Source organism: Mustelus asterias, chromosome 19 (genome assembly GCF_964213995.1).
Source record: "Mustelus asterias chromosome 19, sMusAst1.hap1.1, whole genome shotgun sequence".
NCBI lineage: Eukaryota > Metazoa > Chordata > Chondrichthyes > Carcharhiniformes > Triakidae > Mustelus > Mustelus asterias.
In genome coordinates, this window is record NC_135819.1 from 61,498,174 (window position 1) to 61,516,519 (window position 18,346).

The following is an 18,346-nucleotide window of genomic DNA, read 5'->3' on the forward strand; positions in this document are numbered from 1 at the left end:
AAACGTGCATTAAGATACCCTCGCTAACTTAATAAAACATCATCAGACATTTCACAGAACAGCTTTTGAGCAAAACATGACATGAGGTGAAACCACCTCAGGAAATATTTTGACAATTTGATTATCTATCCTAAAAAGCACATTTTAAGGAGCATTTTATAGGAGGGACAGTGAGGAGAGGTGGAGAGCTTTTGGCGGGGGAGGGGATTCCAAATCTAAGGGCCCAAACAGCTAAAGGCATGACCCCTAATGTTGGAACAAAGAAAATTGAATAGGCGCAGAGCCCAAAATTGAAGAACAAATATCTCAGAAGGCCAAAGGACTGGTGGAATCCAAGATACAAAGTGTAATTTTGTACAAAAGTGTTTACAGGACTGGAATAGGTCACTCAACACAACCAGTCCATGCTGGTGTTTATGCTCCACATAAGTTTTCTTCCACTCCTTTTCATCTAATCCCATCATCATCTCATTCTCTTCCTTTTTCAGTTTTGCGATTACCTAGTTTTCCTTTGAATGTCATCTTGGCAAGTCACCGCAACTGCTCCATGTAATGGTGAGTTCTAACTTCTAACTGCTCTCTGCATAAAGAGGTTTCTCTTGGATTCCCTCTTGAGACTGTTATATTTTTGGCTGGTTGTTCTGGTTCTGGCCACATGTGGAATCATCTTCTCTGACTTACACCTTGCCTTACAAACTACTACCCCAACTCCCATTCCTCTCCAAAGTTCTTTGTGTTGTCCCCTCCCAAATCTTTGGTCACTCTTCTTGAAATTCCATGTTTAAATCACTCTAATCACATCTTCCAAAGCTCCAAAATAGCTCCTAACAAAGTCACAATGACACCCTATGTGACTGTGACAAAGGTAAGCTATCCCTCGTCCCTCAATCTGTCTGCAGGCTTTGGCATGACTGACCACATAATCTCTTCCACCGTCATCCCACTGAGTAGGCCTGCTCTCGCCTTGTTCCACCGTAGTCAGAATATCATCTGAAATTGTTTCCCTTCCTGCTCTGACACCATTACCATTGGCGTCCCCAAGGAACTATCCTTGGCCCCCTGCATCTACATACTGCTCCTCAGTCATTGACAAATCATTTGCAAGCAACATAGCTACAGAAGTTTATTCTCAGATGTGACTTCCAGATGATTTTTTCCCCCCAGTAAAATCAATTTCATTACTTTCCAAAAAAATCAATCTACACTCGACCTTCCTATCTCAATATTTTCTCTGTAACACAATGCTGCTGCACCCAGGCTACTTTTCATTTCAGTGTTAGTCAGTCTTTCAATTAGGAGCAATCATCATATTTGTCCAGCATATGGTAAAACTATTTGCTTCTGCACTGGTCAGATTCCAGCTCTCAGCGCCATACAGAAGTGTCAACTTTTTCATATGGTCTCCTTTCGGGTCATGTAATACATGGTACTTCTCTTAGACCTTCAGAAATACATCAACTCAAAAATCAGGATGCAGTGGTTAAGCAGTGACTATTTCACCTAGCTCAGAATAATTTATGAAAATCTGTTTGCTGGCTATAAGAATCTCCCATCTAAAATTAATTTGGGCAGTCTCGATCCAATTGCTAATGAACATGATCTTACAAATAAGCCTACAACTAGGGGAGGCGATGGCCTAGTGGTATTATCGCTAGACTATTAATCCAGAAACTCAGCTAATGTTCTGGGGACTCAGGTTCGAAGCCCGCCATGGCAGATGGTGGAATTTGAATTCAATAAAAAACATCTGGAGTTAAGAATCTATTGATGACCATAAAACCGTCGTCAATTGTCGGGAAAACCCATCTGGTCCTTTAGGGAAGGAAATCTGCTGTCCTTACCTGGTCTGACCTACGTCTGACTCCAGAGCCACGAAGTGGAGTTGCCAATGTTGGACTGGGATAGGCACAATAAGTAGTCTCACAACACCAGGTTAAAGTCCAACAGGTTTATTTGGTAGCTAGAGCTTTCGGAGCATTGCCCCTTCATCAGGTGAGTGAAGAGTTCAGTTCACAAACAGAGCACATATAGACACAAACTCAATTACAAGATAATGGTTGGAATGCGAGTCTTAACAGGCAATCAAGTCTTTACACGTGCAGACAATGTGAGTGGAGAGAAGGATAAGCACAGGTTAAACAGGTGTGAATTGTTTGCAGCCAGGACAGTTAGTGAGATTTTGCAAGCCCAGGCAAGTTGTAGGGGTTACAGATCGTGTGACATGAACCCAAGATTCTGGTTGAGGCTATCAGAGCCACAGCAATGTGGCTGACTCTCAACTGCCCTTGGGCAAGTAGGGATGGGCAATAAATGCTGGCCAGCCAGCGACGTCCATGTCCCATGAACAAATAAAAAAAAGTCCCTAAATTCAGTACTAGCTGACAATCTCACTCATGCCAAAAATGGCTGTTGCAATTTCTAATCTGAAATTGATTATTTATTCTACATCTGTCTATGGCATTTGAGCTGGTGAACTGAGATTGTTTGGTTCTAAAACTGCACCATTCCCCAGCACACCATGCTGTTACAAAAACTTTAATGCTGTTCTGTTTCACTCCTTTCAGTGTTGCAAACTCTCACTCAGCATTCTCCACAGCAATGATGGCCATTTCCTTCATAACCCAAGTTAATTAGTCACCATTTCAGAAAATAAAAGAATGGTATCTCTTGCACATTTCAGGTCCTTTCCTTTAACAAATGATCTCCCACCATTATAGCTTTAGGTTCAACACTTTGGCACCCCTACCTCCAAATACTTGCCTCATATATGATAATCTACCTCTTAACATATTGTTATCATAGGCAGAACTCTGAAAGGACTCCAGCTTCATTTCAAAACACAGACGTTGTTCTTTCAATCCTCATCTAATCTAGCATTCCCTCAAATGTCCTCGTGGTATTGCCATTTTCCCAGACTTCTCCCAGGTACTCCCTAAAGAATTTACATTCCCTCTCCAAGATACATGCCTGAAATAATCCCTTGTAAGTTCTGCAGTATTAACCCACATCCTTCCAACATAGCTCTATATTTGTGCTACACCCAGTTTTATTATGTAGAAAAATTGAAAGACAAATGAGCACCATGGCAACAGATTAGCAATATAGACACACCCACAGAAAATCCCTTGTGTAACTAGAAGGGCCAACTATTAAGGATTTGTGCTGCACGAATATATTTAAAAGGCTTACTGATATCAGCACATTCACTAAGGTGAAAATACACCATGTAGCATTTCTGGAAATCATCTCTTTCCATTTATCCATGAGATGAAACAGGTAACAAAATAGCAAAGCAGGCTCAACAGACCACACCTGTTCCTTTGCAGCTAGGAAGTACCTTTAACCTCAACACCAATAGCACTTGTTACACATCTAATTGGAAACTGTATTTTGCTATAGGCATTTAAACTAGGCTATTTTAAATAGCACAGAACTGGAGGTAATTTTGAAGGAATTCAATTCAAAATAACATATTTCAACTTGAGATTAACCCACAGAAGGGAAGACATGTAACTCCTGCTCTCAACTATTTCACTATGGAACTCATGGGTCACTAGTACCTTACATGCTTTCAAACCATGATCCCTTCTCTCGGAGGGAGTCTTGTAGAGTGAGGTTGCTATTTTCAATGTAATAAAAGCTGCAGGGTTCATTGAACAACAGCAGGTGCACTAAAAACATAAGTAAAGAAATAATTCTACAGTAATTAGTAAGAGTAAACCAGATTGCTACCTGCATGCAGCAAAGAACTCAGTTCATTACAAGCTAACTAATATCACTTCCACATTGTCTGAGAAATGAAGCTTAGTTAAGCAACAGTGAGTGCAGGCTGGGTTCTGACATGGGAGAAAACAGAACTACCCACTCAGCCCAAAGAACAAACTGCACAAAACACAAGCATGCTACATCCTAGATTTTATTTCATATCCCCCTTTTTCCATTTCGGTTCCACTTCACAAAGATACCTTACTACAATGATGTTAAACGTGAAGTTGGGGGGACCTCAGACAGAGACCTCGAGCAGAGTGCCATTTGCACTCAACACGTGCAATTACACATATACCATATCTTCCTCAAAGTGAGCGACACCGGCCATCCCAGTCAGCACTTCCACTCTGCCATTTCTCCAATGGCTTCTGTTTGGGAAGTTTGTTATATTTCTGATCTGTAACTGAGATTTATTACTTTTATTTAAAGTTCTATTGAAACTATTACAAGATGAAAAGGCTCAAGAATAAGACAATTGAACACTGCATTTGAGTCAGCAATTACACAACAAACAGTCAGTCAGTAGATACGTTGGAACAGAAAAAGTTATTCAAAAGCTGTACATTTGTGACACTCAAGAGTCTCATTTCCATTAGTGTGGATCAGCAACATCCAAGTTTAATTCAAAAATGCTCCACTGGAACTCTTCCCAGATTTGATATCAGTTGATCCTTCAAACTATGAGTCATACCATTCCAGTTAACTGGGGTTGGCTGAAGTAAGCAATGGGGTTACAGATTGTGTTGACATACAATTCTGGCACTGATGATTTGTACCTTGAGGTTGCTAAGTGGCAGGGCACCACTAACTGATGGGAACCCCATAAGACTGTGTAGTGGTCACAACTACCAATGCTAACATGGGGGAGTATATCTTTGACAAGTAGATAAACAAAATGAGGTCAAGTAAGTTACTTCTAGATGTTGTTTCCTTCGCTACTGAGTCTCACATCTAGATTCTTCAAGGCTCTGCCAACACTGGCACTAAAGTCATTCTTTGTTCTGGATATTCCCTCAAGTACTGTTCAACACGGAGGAGTGCTGATTCATAAGTTCAGGAGTGGCACAGTGGTTAGCACTGCTGCCTCAGCATCAGGGATCCAGGTTCAATTCTGGCCTTGGGTCACTGTGTGTGTGGAGTTTGTACGTTCTCTCTATGTCTGTGTGGGCTTCCACCGGGTGCTCTAGTTTCCTCCCACAGTCCAAAGATGTGCAGGTTAGGTTGATTGCCCATGTTAAATTACCCGTTAGTGTCATGCGGACTAGCAGGTTAATGCATTGGGTTACAGGGATAGGGGCTGGATGGAATGTTTATCGTTGCAGACTCGATGGCCGAATAGCCTCCTTCTGCACTGTAACAATACTATCATTCTATGAGAACATTCAGTGATGATTCATAGGTGGTTCCTTTAACCTTGAGATGAAGCCATAGAAACGTAGAATCAGAAACCCTACAGTGCAGAAAGAGGCCATTCGGCCCATTGAGTCGGCACCACCAACAATCCCACCAAGGCCCTATCCCCATAATCCCACATATTTACCCTGCTAATCCCTCTAACCCACGCATCCCAGGACATCATGAGTTTTCATTACTTCCAGAGTCAATATTGAGGATTCTCAGGGCAACATCATCCTATCTCTACATTACTGTGCTCCCATGTTACATGAGCCTACATCAGTGGGATACAACGTACAGAATTTGAAGTATGATTTACTGGCTGATAGATATGATTCTGTCAGTATTATTATGTCAGGCTCTTGCTTGACTAGTCTGTGGAACAGCTCTACAAACTTGGGCACCAGTCCAAGGAGGTCACCAAGGAGATTGGCAAGAAGTGCTTTACATGGACAACTGGACTGTGAATTACTATTATTTTGATACCAAATCCAAGTTGTCACCATTTTACTAATTGAACTTTATAATGATTGCCTTTCTAAGAATGCTGGGTATAGACAATTTCAGAGGTCACCAAGAATAAACTATGTGGGTCCACAGTCGTATGTAGGGCAGACCAGGTCGGGGAGCCAGATCCTTCCCTGAAGGTCATTAATGAAAAAGTTTGGTTTTTAAGACTGACAGTTTTCATAATTACTTCTCTGGTGTCAGGGCACAAATTACCAGATTTCCTGATTTAAATTTCATAACTTGCCATGGTGGCATTCAAACTCAACCTATGGGTCACTTATGCAGTATCATAGCTCAGAGATTGCTACGTATTTCAGAAGCCACTTTTTAGTTAAATTTCAGTAAACCTAAATCCTCAGTATTTCTCACTATTGTCTGGCAAGCAGCATTATTCCAACCTTCAAATTGATATCCCAAAATTGAGATGTCAAATAAACATACAACCATATATACAGGTTTCCCTCCAAAAACTATCATATTTAACAGTTTGGTGACTTTTACAAAAAAAACAGCCAACTACTAATGCCTTCCTGTTTAGGATGTGTGAACCGCTCAGAGTTACTTGACATAAACTAACAATGTCCTTTACCCTCTACACAGCCAGTCCTGGAAATGTTGTATTGCAATTAAATTAATAGGCGGTTTCATCATAAAGCAACTAAATCAACTCAGAAGAAATAGAGTGTTAATGTTCACAACCTAACACAAATTACAAATTGGAAGTTGCTCAGGGACAATACTAACAGTCAGAATGATGGAATATAAAATTTAATGTTTTACATGATCTGCATTTAATTTTTATTTAAACAGTTCCCATCCCTCAATTGCTGTGCACACAGCTACAGCCTGAGGGTAAATAGACAAATTCTGAAGAAAATCAAGAATAGAATCTATGGTACAATAGACTGAACACACCTCTGACTTCTTTGACAGTTCAGCAGGCAAATCCAAAGTTGGAAAGCTACACAAGACAGAGCTCTCAAGTTTGACCATCAATCTGTGTTGAGTTCACTGATCTCAATAAGGGCTATAAATAAGAACACTACAACTTGCCTGAAGCTCCTGGGCTAGAGAAAAGAACACCAGCCATGTTGCCATAATCTAACCCCACGCTAAAAACTCTGTGGAGATGCTGTGCAAGGCAGGATTGAATTCAAACAGTCCACAGGTACTGACCACCTTGACTCTCGCGCAAAAGTCATTTGAGTGAGGCATGTCAAGGTGGGGATAGCAGTGAATGGGCTTTGTGGAACAGGGACCAAGCAAGGAGTCAGAACTTTAGGGAGTAGGGGGCTGCATGCTGGCACATAAGTGGTTAGCGCTGCTGCCTCACAGCATCAGGGGCCCAGGTTCAATTTCAGTCTCGGGTCACTGTCTGTGTGGAGTTCTCCCCATGTCGACATGGGTTCCCTCCAGGAGCTGCGGTTTCCTCCCACAGTCCAAAGATATCTGGATTTAGTTAATTGGCCATGTTAAATTTTCCATTAGTATCAGGGGGATTAGCAGGGTAAATAAGTGGGGTTACAGAAAGGGGGCCTGGGTGGAATTGTCAGTGTAGCTCAATGGGCCTAATGGCCTCCTTCTGCATCGTAGGGATTCTATGGTTCTATAGAGTTTAGTGTCAGAAAATATTGTCCCTAGGTTTCAAAAACTCCAAGTTTCTGAACCTTAAGAATGCATTATAAATTGTCTGACAGTTAAATAACAGATACTTTTTAGAGGAAATTCAGTCAGGACAAGTACAATGTAGGCAGCGAAATCAATATTTGGATCACAACTGTCTCTAATTTATGTCAATGACTTGGGCTCAGCAACCCAATGCAAACAAGTGACGCCAAACTAGGAGGGGCAGTGAAACTAGAGGCAGTTCAGAAATTACAGAATGAGGTCACAGAATCTTACAACACAAAAAAAGCCTTAGAGCCTGCCTTGCCTATGCTGGCTCTTTAAAAGAGCTATCTAAATATCCCACACCCTGCTTTTAGCCCATGGCTCTTAACATTTTTGTTCCGGCGTATATCTAATTCCTTTCAATAGTTACAACTGAACCTGCTTTCACCACCCTTTCTTTCACAGGCAGTGCACTCGAGATCACAATTCATGTAAAATAAAAAATTAAAGCCAAAGAGTGGACAATCCCTTCCAGTAGCCTAGTGGTTATGTAAAAGTGAATTTTAAACATTTGGCAATTATCCAAAATTAACACGAAAGCTGCCATATTGTTAGGAAAATAACCTGCTGCCCTTGCCTGTCCTGACCTTCACATGATTCTAACCCAACGACAAATATTGATTCTTAGTACTACTACCACCCCCCCACCCCCCGCCCCCCCCCAACTGAAGTTACCAATAAATAATGTATTGTTAAAGCTGCCTTCATCCCAAGAACAAATACTGACGATGGAAACTATCATTTTTGATGAGACATCAGTTACTGGAACTATTACCACTGAAGCAAAGCAGGTTAAGAGGAGAATTAAAAGTTTTGAAAATTATGAAGTGCTTTGATAGAGAACAGGAAAGAAAATATATTTTCTTTATAGTGCTTAAATAGTGCTTTTTATAACCAGTGCATGTCACAAAGTGATTCACAGCTGATAAAGTCAAATGAAAGGACAATTTTCTCTGATTAAACACACTAGCAAGAGGTCAAGTTAACAGTCACCAACGAAATGAGAAGGATTAGGAGAAATCTCTTCAGAGAGGACTATTTGAGCATGGCATGACTTTCAACAAGGAGGTTAAGGAAGAAACTGTTAAGGGAAAGGAAAATTGAAGAAAAATTTGGAGAAACACATACAGGGCTACCGAGAGGACGTTGAATTAATTTTGGATTGCTTTAGCACAGACACAGAATTCTATGATTCAAACACCCTCAAAATCTTCAATTAAATAAGATTGAACCAAACTGGCCTTTAATGCAAACTAAAATTCCTGATCGAGCCATGGTCAATATGAGGCCAGTGCACGTATGCTTGTGTCACTCAGGTTTGTATTCAGTAATTTCCCACAGATTTAATCAAACTCTGAAAAAGGCACAGCATGATGAAATTCAGGCTTATCCACGATGCTTCCTCGGACAATACTTGTTTGGCCAATCAGTGCCACTAATGAGTTCAACTCCACTTATTCGTCACACGAAACATCAGGCACAACCTGCTTGAAACAGCAGAATTCCTGTTCTGCGAATTAAGTATTGCAGCATTTCTTTCGTGGGCCTCACTGACAATGCAGAGGTTTTTTGTCCATCCTTAATTTCCCTTAAACTGAGTGGCTTGGTTTGCTATTTCAGAAGACAGTTGAGAGTCAACCACATTGCTGTGGATCTGGAGTCACATGTACACCAGACCAGACAACAATGGCAGATTTCCTTTGCCAAAGGACATTAGTGAACTATCAATGATAGTTATGTCATAGTCATCATTAACTTTATAATCCAGATTCTTTAGCTAAATTCAAATTTCAGCAGCTGCAATGATGGAATTTGAATTCGTCTCCAGAACCTTAGCCCTGACCCCATGGATTACTAATCCAGTGACATTACTGCTACACCACCATCTCCCCATCTTAAGTGAAGCCAGTCCTGAATAGCCAAGCTCTAATTTTAATGTTATATCCCATTCTTCTGGATTTTGCCACCCATCTGAGGAAATAGTTTTGTTCAATTCACCTTTTTAATTCCTTTAATCTTCTTAAATACCTTAGTTTGATCACCCCTTAATCTTCTGCACTCAAATGAGCACAAATGCAGTTCAGGTAACCCACTGTCATAATTTCTCTTAGCTTCAGCATCATTCTGGTGAATCTGCACTGCATCCTCCCCAGTATATCCTTCCTGAAATGCAGTGATCAGAATTGAACATAGTTGCAGATGGGGTTCAACCAGAGCTAACTAACATAACTTTGACCCCTTTGAGATAAAGGCCAATATTCTTAGCTTTTTAAATTATTTTTCTGTACCTTTCCACTAGCTTTTACTAGTGTGTGTATACAGGCATCTAACTCTGTGGAATAGATTTCAGAAGCCTCTCTCCAAACTCTGTAATCATCTTATTATACAAAAAAAATCAACTGATTGTAAGCAACACTATAGGGAATTTATTATTATTCAAATACCATCAGTGAATAGCACTGACTATTAAATTTAATCACCTTTTTTTCCTATTATGTCTGCTTCAATTGTGAAGACAGGGGTTAGATGATAGATCAAACATTTTTACTTTTAGCTAGTAGATGTTCCATGAGTCAGACGATCATCAGAAGTGCGACGTTTACAGGAAGTGTATGCTATACACAAGAACTTGGATTGATTTAAAGTCCATTTATATGCACCCCCCCCCCCACCCCCCAAGGCTGCAGCAATTTCACTGTGAGCTCTGAGCTAGCATTTACTCCTTTAACCAGTGTGAATAGCATTTGATTAGGCATTTCTATTGTAGGTATTTTTCATGTCTCTATTAATTTAAACATTCAATCATTTATGAGCCATGAGAAACACCAACAGTTTAGGTTTTAAAAATCACTTCACACCAACAAAGACTACTTCAATTTTAACCACCCAGCAAATCATTTGTCATATTTATCTGTGATTTTTCCACTGCAGGCATTAACTCAATTTAAATCTGGAGTTAAATGTTTAAAGAGGACTTACATCAATACACACCTTAAACATTCCGAAGGGCATCACGCCCAAAGAATTATATTCATGTAGAGTCACTTGTGTTCCTAGGAGAACACAGAAGCCAAAATGCACAACGTTCCACAAAGAACAAATAAGATGAATAGCCCTTAATGGGATTTTAGCAGTGTTAGTTGAAGGATATCAGAAAGTCTCTGCTTTTGAAATAGTGCCACGGATCTCTGACATCTACTTGAACCATCAGAATCCATTAAAAGAATAAAGCTGAACATACAGTGTACAAGTTAACTAAACAAATGTGCCCCGAAATGATAAACAAATAAAATGGAAAAATGTGCTCTCTATAGATCATACAAGGAGTTCATTGGGATGAGTTCAATAAAACATAGAAGCACATTCAAAGGATTTCTGAGGGGCATCAAGGAAACTAGAAAATACAGCGCAAAGACTGAACACCATGCACAACTCTCTTTTAGTAGTACAACTATTTGTTCACAAGTGAACAAAGAGAAGAAAACTTCAAACTGTGCAAACTAACTTGAAGGTGAACGACAATGAAAACAAATTCAACAGTAATGTGCAAAGGGGAACTGGAAATACTTAAAAAGAGTTAAAAAAGGCAAGATTATAGAGAAAGCAAAGGAGTGGGAATGTTTGGATAATTTCTTTCCAACAGCTGGCACAAGCACAACGGAACAAATGGCCTGTTTCTGCACTGTAAGATTCTACAAACACTCGTAAATATTCTGAGTAATTATTTCCAAGAATTCACAAAACAATATTAGCATATGCTTGCCTACAGATAACCAAAGCAAAAATAATGATAGAAATTAGATACATCATGCCAGGGAAAAATAGTTTTCTCCCAAAGTGCTGAGAGACACATCATGATAAATATGAGGTACTAAGCACTGGAGAAGCAGTAGATTGGAAACAGTCAAATGGGATAAAACAAAGTCAACTACAGACCAAATAGTTTTCTTTCCATTTCATGAAAGATAATGGAACTGATCATCTGAAGCAAATCCGTGCAACAATAACCTAATAAGGTGCAGTCAACATGAATTCAGGAAAAGAAAGTCCAGCCTGATATTGTAGTATTCCCTACATCACAACAGTGACTTTGCTTCAAAGGACTTCACTGGCTGCATAGCTCTTCAGGATATTCTGAGGTTGCAAAACACACTGTATAAATACAGTGAAAGTTCTTTCTTTCTTTGAACAACCACCTCACAAAAGGCCATGCAATGTGATGTACTCAAACTTCTGGAAGGTATTTGGCTATTAGTTAAATTCAACAATGTGGGGTTTTGGGTTAAGCATTGGGAATAGGATATAAAAAAGCAGGCCTTAAAGATATCTTCTTTCATATCTTGGGATCAAGGGTGACTTGCTTCCAATCCAGTTTGTTGGGTTTCCAAGATGGTTGATAAGTCCACTGCATGATCTGCAGATTTTCCACATGTGGGGCAGGTGGTGCTTGAAGGGTCGGGTAGATGGGCTGTGACTGTGGTGGTGGAAGTACAGAGTGCAATATTACAGGGCTTGACACTGAGACCACTCCTGTTTCTAATTTATGATCTATGACATGGATTCCAAAACTCAATGCAAATCAGACATATTTACAGTTCATACCAAACTAGTGAGGGCAGTGGTCAAATTTCAGATGGAAACAATTGCAGCAATTGCTCATGTGGGCAGAAATGCCCCTACACTGACTTGGTCTTTTTCTGCTTAAACATTCATTACACTAAATTCACATTCTTTACTAAGCATCAGTTGGTTCAGTGCAGACACTCTTGTCTTTGAGTCAGAAGTCATGGGTTCAAGCCACGCACCAGGGGCTTCAGCAGAAAATCTAGGCTGCTGCTTTAGTGCATAATTGAGGGACTGTTGCACTGTCAGAGCTGTTAACTTTAGAATGACATGTAAATTGTGACTCTGCAACCTGATCAGGTGGATGCAAAAGATGCCATTGCACTTTTAAAGAGCAAGAAAATTCCATCTGTATCCTGAACAATATATTCCATACCAAAAATAAATTAACCAAGTATTTATCCAATTACTGTTTATGTAACACAGGGGCCATTCAATTGGATTATAGCCGATCTGTATCTCAATTCCATTTACTCATTTTTGCTTCACACCTCATATAAAATCTGGACCCTCCAAGCCTGCTCTGCCATATGATAAAATCATGGCTAATCTCAATTGTACTCTCAATTCTATTTTCCTGTTTACACCCTATAACCTTTGACTCACTTGTCAATCAAGAATCTAATTCAGCCTTAAAAATCCTCAATAACTTTTGATATCCTTACCCAACAACAATCTACAGACCTGCTATTTTTTATTTAAATTGAGCCCAGCATCCACAGGGTTTTAGGGGAGAGTTACAGATGTTCACTATCTCTCTGTGAAGAAATGCTTCCTGATTTCACCACTGAGTAACTTACCTCTAATCGTAAGACTATATGTCCCATTGTTCTGAATTCCCCTACCAGAGGAAATCGCTTCTAGTACCCTGTTGACTCATTTTACAGGGCACAGTGGTGAGCACTGCTGCCTCAGAGCGCCAGGGACCAGGGTTCAATTCCCAGCTCAGGTCACTCTCTGTGCGGAGTCTGCACATTCTCCGTGTCTGCATGGATTTCCTTCAAGTGCTCCAGTTTCCTCCCACAAAAAAAAGGCGTCCAGTTAGTTGCATTGGCCATGCTAAATTCTCCTTCAGTGTACCCAAATAGGTGCCCGAGTGTGGCGATTAGGGGATCTTCACAGTAACTTCATTGCGGTGTTAATGTAAGCCTACATGTGACACTATTAAATAAACTTTAAACTTAAACATCTCAATTCGAGCACCCCTCAACTTTCTAAACACAAGGGAATCCAAGCCTCATCTATGCAACCTGTAATTCTTTAGCGGTTTAAGCTCTAGAATTAGTCTAGTGAATCTGCATTGCACCCTCTCCAAGGCCAATATATCCTTCTTTCGGACCAGTGCCAAGAACAGAACACAGCCCAGTTGGGGTCTGAACAAGACTGTAAAACTCAAGCATAGCTTCTTCGTCTTTGTACACAAGTCCCTTTGAAAGGCCAACATTTCATTAGCTGTATAATTTTTGTTCCTGTCACATCTCTTGACTTTGCCAGTTTCTAGTCCCTTGCTATTTAAACTATTCCTCGTCATTCTTGACCTCAAAGTGGAGAAGCATACGATTCCTCACACTGAACTCCATCTGTCAGTTTTTCCAGCTCACAAGACATATGTCAATGTCCTTTTGTAACTTCCTGCTTCCCTCTACATAATCCACTGTCCCTCCTAACTTGGTGCCATCTATACACAAACATACAGCTCCATTAATAAATGTGGCGAAAAGCTAATGACCCAGTACCGATGCCTGGACCGTCCCGGAGCCATCATGAAACATTAATCTGAACACTAAGAGCAATTTGGGGCGAGAGGATCCCTGCGGCACAGATTCTTTCATTTTCAGGTGCCTGTAACAAGTATTTATTTCATATAAAAAGTCTCTCAGAGCCCCAGCGACTCATATTACTGCTGCTGCTAACATAGTACCACTCCAATGCTCATCCCACTTCCTCTTTCCCGCCACCTGAACCCCACATACGTGACCTCCCATCCAGCTCCTTCCCTCAAAACTCCCTACTCCTTCAGACTGTTCCAGGCACAACAACCAGTGCTGACTCTGTTAGTAAAGCTGTTAGACTCTGTTGTAACTAATAAACAAAGTGCAAGCTGTTAGACTCTGTTGTAACTAATAAACAAAGTGCAAGATGAAAACAATAAAAAATACAATTATTTTTAAAGACCTGTATGATTTCCTTCTCTAACCCCACATTGAAATTAGCAGTGTCCAGGTGTTTTATGATGATTCCAGGACAACCTGGCATGTTGAAATCCTAGCTGGAGGTCAGCGTTGAGTGAGACGGAGGCAATGCCTCTTTGGTACAGAAGCCAGAGATCATGCTGCTTAACTCCCTGCTCAGTGAGCTGTGCTGGTGTCACTGCATAGACAGTTAGTAGATCCAAGTCAGGACTCAAGAGAGCGTGATCCCATTTTGACAAATCAGTGTATTTTTATTTATTTTTAAAACCAGAGGTGATTTATGGAATGGACCCTTTCACAGACACGTGCATCCCCCCCCCCCCCCCCCCCGCCTCCGATCTCCTGCCCTCTGGGGAATATCAGTTGTCACATTGCACTAATCAGCAAATGTTCCCTTTCCCCGCTGTCTCCAACTTTCTTACCAACCACTGACCCGAATCACAAGGTAATGTCCAATTTCACACGCTTTTATTTTTACTAATGGCCTTGTGTACTGAACCTTATCAAATGCTTTCTGGATGTGCAACGTGACAACAGGCATATAGACCATCATATCCTCAGATTATTCCTGAACAGCTCAAACATACCAACTCTGGTTTGTGACCCACCAAAATTGAGAAACATAAAACACAGAAGATAGGAACAGTAGGAGGCCATTTGGCTCTTCTAGCCTGCTCTGTCAGTCATTCATCACGACCATGGCTGATCGTCCAACTCAATAGCCTAATCCTGCTTTCTCCCCATAACCTTTGATCCACTCGCCCCAAGTGCTATATCTAGCCCCTTGAATATTTAATGTCGTGGCATCAACTACTTCCTAGTTCAGGCTAGTTCAAGAAGATACCAAACACAGAGACTGTCGGGAATGTGCAGATGTGAAAACAAGGCATCCAAGGGTGCACACAAACCATGTGGTAGAGTCTGCAGATCGTATAATGGACTTATTAGCAATCTTAGAACCCATCAAACTGGAATGGGAGCGAGTCATCGCTGATCCCAAGGGGCCAGTTAAGAAGATGTCCTCTCATGCCCACCAGGTTAATGACACTAATATAGATACCATACCAAAACTACAGCCACACACCAGAATCAAGCGTTAATACAACAGATAATCAGCTCAGTACACTCCAGGATTACCACTTATTAAATCCAGTCTGAGCCTTTCATAAGCAACTATGATGAACCCCCATTGGTATACTGGTGGATAATCAAGGCAATGTAGGTTAATATATTCTAACAACTGCAAAGCACATTTCAATTTATTTGCCCTGCATATTTTCAAATTTGCTCATGTATACAAATCGCTCTCAGTAAATGAAGTAATTTACATGACGATACACCACACAAACAGGCTGATCTGACCATTAAATCTGTGACATTACCTCCCTTCCCAACTTAAACCAAAATTGAATCCCACTCTCTCCTTTGTACTCCTAAATGTCTCCACTCTCAACACTGACAGTCCAGCCCTCAGTCAAACTCACTCTTTTACTCCACTAACTCAACTCAGCCAATTCACTGCACGTAAATTCAACATCCATGGATTTCATGCTCCCCATCTGCCTCCTTACTTACGCAAATCCATCCCATCACTCCTCATTCCCCTCCATCCACCTTTCTCCCATTCTCCGTCCCTTCCTTTCCCATCCCATCACTCGCCTTCCCACTTCTCTCTGCCTGCCTTAGTCTCCCTCCCTACCTCCCATCATTCTAGACTCTCATTTGAATTGCTCTCATTCCTATGTCTCAATCCTGTGTCCATCTCGCTCCACTTCTCGCCATCCTCTCATTGCGTCACTCACCCTTTTTCCCCTCAATCCCTCTCTCTTGCCCCCCTCTCTTCCTTTTTCGCCCTATTTCCCGCTCACTCACCTCATGCCTCTTTCCTTCCCTCTCCATCTGTTTCTCTCTCTTCCCCACTCTCCTCCCAGTATCACTCATTCTTCTCCACTTAACACCCCTCCGTGTCTCTTCCACAGATCTAACATTTTTGCTCCTCCCTCTACCACAACCCCCTCCAGCCCCCCCACCCCTACCAACCCCCACACCCCACCCCTAATCCCCTACCCACCCCCACATCCCACCACCCACCCACCTCTACCCCCACCCCCACCATACCCACCCACCACACCCTCTACTCCCAACTCCACCCCACCCCCTATCCCCAACCCGCCCTCATACCCACCTTCTACCCCCACCCCTTCTACCCCCCTACCCCACCCCCTCTAGCCCCCTACCCCCACCCCTTCTACCCCCTACCCCCACCCCCTCTACCCCCTACCCCCACCCCCTCTACCCCCACCCCCTCTACCCCCCTACCCCCAGCCCCTCTACCCCCACCCCCTCTACCCCCCTACCCCCACCCCCTCTACCCCCCTACCCCCACCCCCTCTACCCCCCTACCCCCACCCCCTCTACCCCCCCTCCTCTACCCCCCCTCCTCTACCCCCCCCACCCCCTCTACCCCCCCCACCCCCTCTACCCCCCCACCCCCTCTACCCCCCCCACCCCCTCTACCCCCCCCACCCCCCCAACCCCCTCTACCCCCCCCACCCCCTCTACCCCCCAACCCCTGTACCCTCTACCCCCGTACCCCCTCTACCCCCGGTACCCCCACCCCCTCGACCCCCGGTATCCCCACCCCCTCTACCCCCCATACCCCCACCCCCTCTACCCCCCGTACCCCCACCCCCTCTACCCCCACCCCCTCTACCCCCACCCCCTCTACCCCCCGTACCCCCACCCCCTCTACCCCCACCCCCTCTACCCCCCGTACCCCCACCCCCTCTACCCCCCGTACCCCCACCCCCTCTACCCCCCGTACCCCCACCCCCTCTACCCCCCGTACCCCCACCCCCTCTACCCCCCGTACCCCCACCCCCTCTACCCCCCGTACCCCCACCCCCTCTACCTCCCCGTACCCCCACCCCCTCTACCCCCCCGTACCCCCACCCCCTCTACCCCCCACCCCCTCTACCCCCCCGTACCCCCACCCCCTCTACCCCCCACCCCCTCTACCCCCCACCCCCTCTACCCCCCACCCCCTCTACCCCCCGTACCCCCACCCCCTGGCTCCCCCTCCAGTCTCTTGCTCCTCCCCCACCCCCTACAGTCTGTCTGCTCCTCCAGCCTCTCTGGGCCTCCGCTCACTCCCCGGTGTAGAGCCGGCCGGGGGGTAGGGAGCTCAGCTGACGATCGGTCGCCGAGGGCGGTCACCCCCTCATCCTGGGCCCAGGCCGCACTTACCGCGCTTGTCGTGGTCGTAGCCTATAAGCACGAAGTAGTCGGCCAGCCTGGCCATGGCCGTGTCGCTGCTGCTCGGCGGCGCCTGTGATCCCAACCGTCAGCATCGTCCCGCCGCCATCCCGCCCTCACCGCGCCTGCGCGCCCTGCGCCGGGAGAGGAGGGGGAGGGGCCGCACAGCCCATAATAGTTATGCCTAACGTCTCCATGGCAACCGCCTCACCCAGCCCAGGCCGACAAGGGCATTCGGCCTATCGTTTATGTGCTGACCCACCATTTCTATCCAATTTAATCTCACTTTCCAACTTTAAATTTGTGTGGTCTGGTTGTCAATCCCTCTGCTAAGGAGATAGGCCCTTCCTGTGGACTCCATCTAACCCCCTCATAATTTCATACTACCCCCAAAAGAATTCTCCCCTCAGGGTTCAATTCCAGCCTTGGGTCACTGTCTTTGTGGAGTTTGCACTTTTTTTAATTCATTCGTGGGACATGGATGTCGTTGGCTGGCCAGCATTTATTGCCCACCCCTAGTTGCCCTTGAAGTCACATGTACGCCAGACCAGGTAAAGACGGCAAATTTTCTTCCCTAAAGGACATTAGTGAACCAGATGGGTTTTTCCAACAATCAACAATGGTTTTATGGTCATCATTAGATTCTTAATTCCAGATATTTTTTATTGAATTCAAATTCCACCATCTGCCATGGGGGGATTCAAACCCAGGTCCCCAAAACTTTCTGGATTAATAGTCTGGCGATAATACCACAAGGCTATCGTTCTCCCTGTGTTTCCTCCAAGTTCTCCCATTTCCTCCCACAATCCAAAGATGTGCTATTTAGGTGGATTGGCCATGTTAAATTGACCTTTAGTTTCCCAAGATGTTAAGGTGAGGGGGATTGGGAGGCAAATACATGGGGTTATGGGGATAGGGCCTAGGTAGGATGC

At 43.5% G+C, this 18,346-nt stretch overlaps 1 protein-coding gene across 1 annotated transcript in view; it reads right to left on the minus strand.

Moving 5' to 3' along the window:
- Positions 1–17,509, minus strand: part of sbf1 (SET binding factor 1) — a 131,829-nt gene extending 114,320 nt beyond the window's left edge. Inside the window, exons 1-2 of the mRNA XM_078234621.1 lie at positions 17,406–17,509; positions 4,064–4,208 (exon numbers count right to left, since the gene is read on the minus strand). Coding sequence (XP_078090747.1) covers positions 4,064–4,208; positions 17,406–17,509 — 249 coding nt within the window. The remainder of the gene's footprint in view (positions 1–4,063; positions 4,209–17,405) is intronic.
- Between the last annotated feature and the right edge of the window lie 837 nt (positions 17,510–18,346).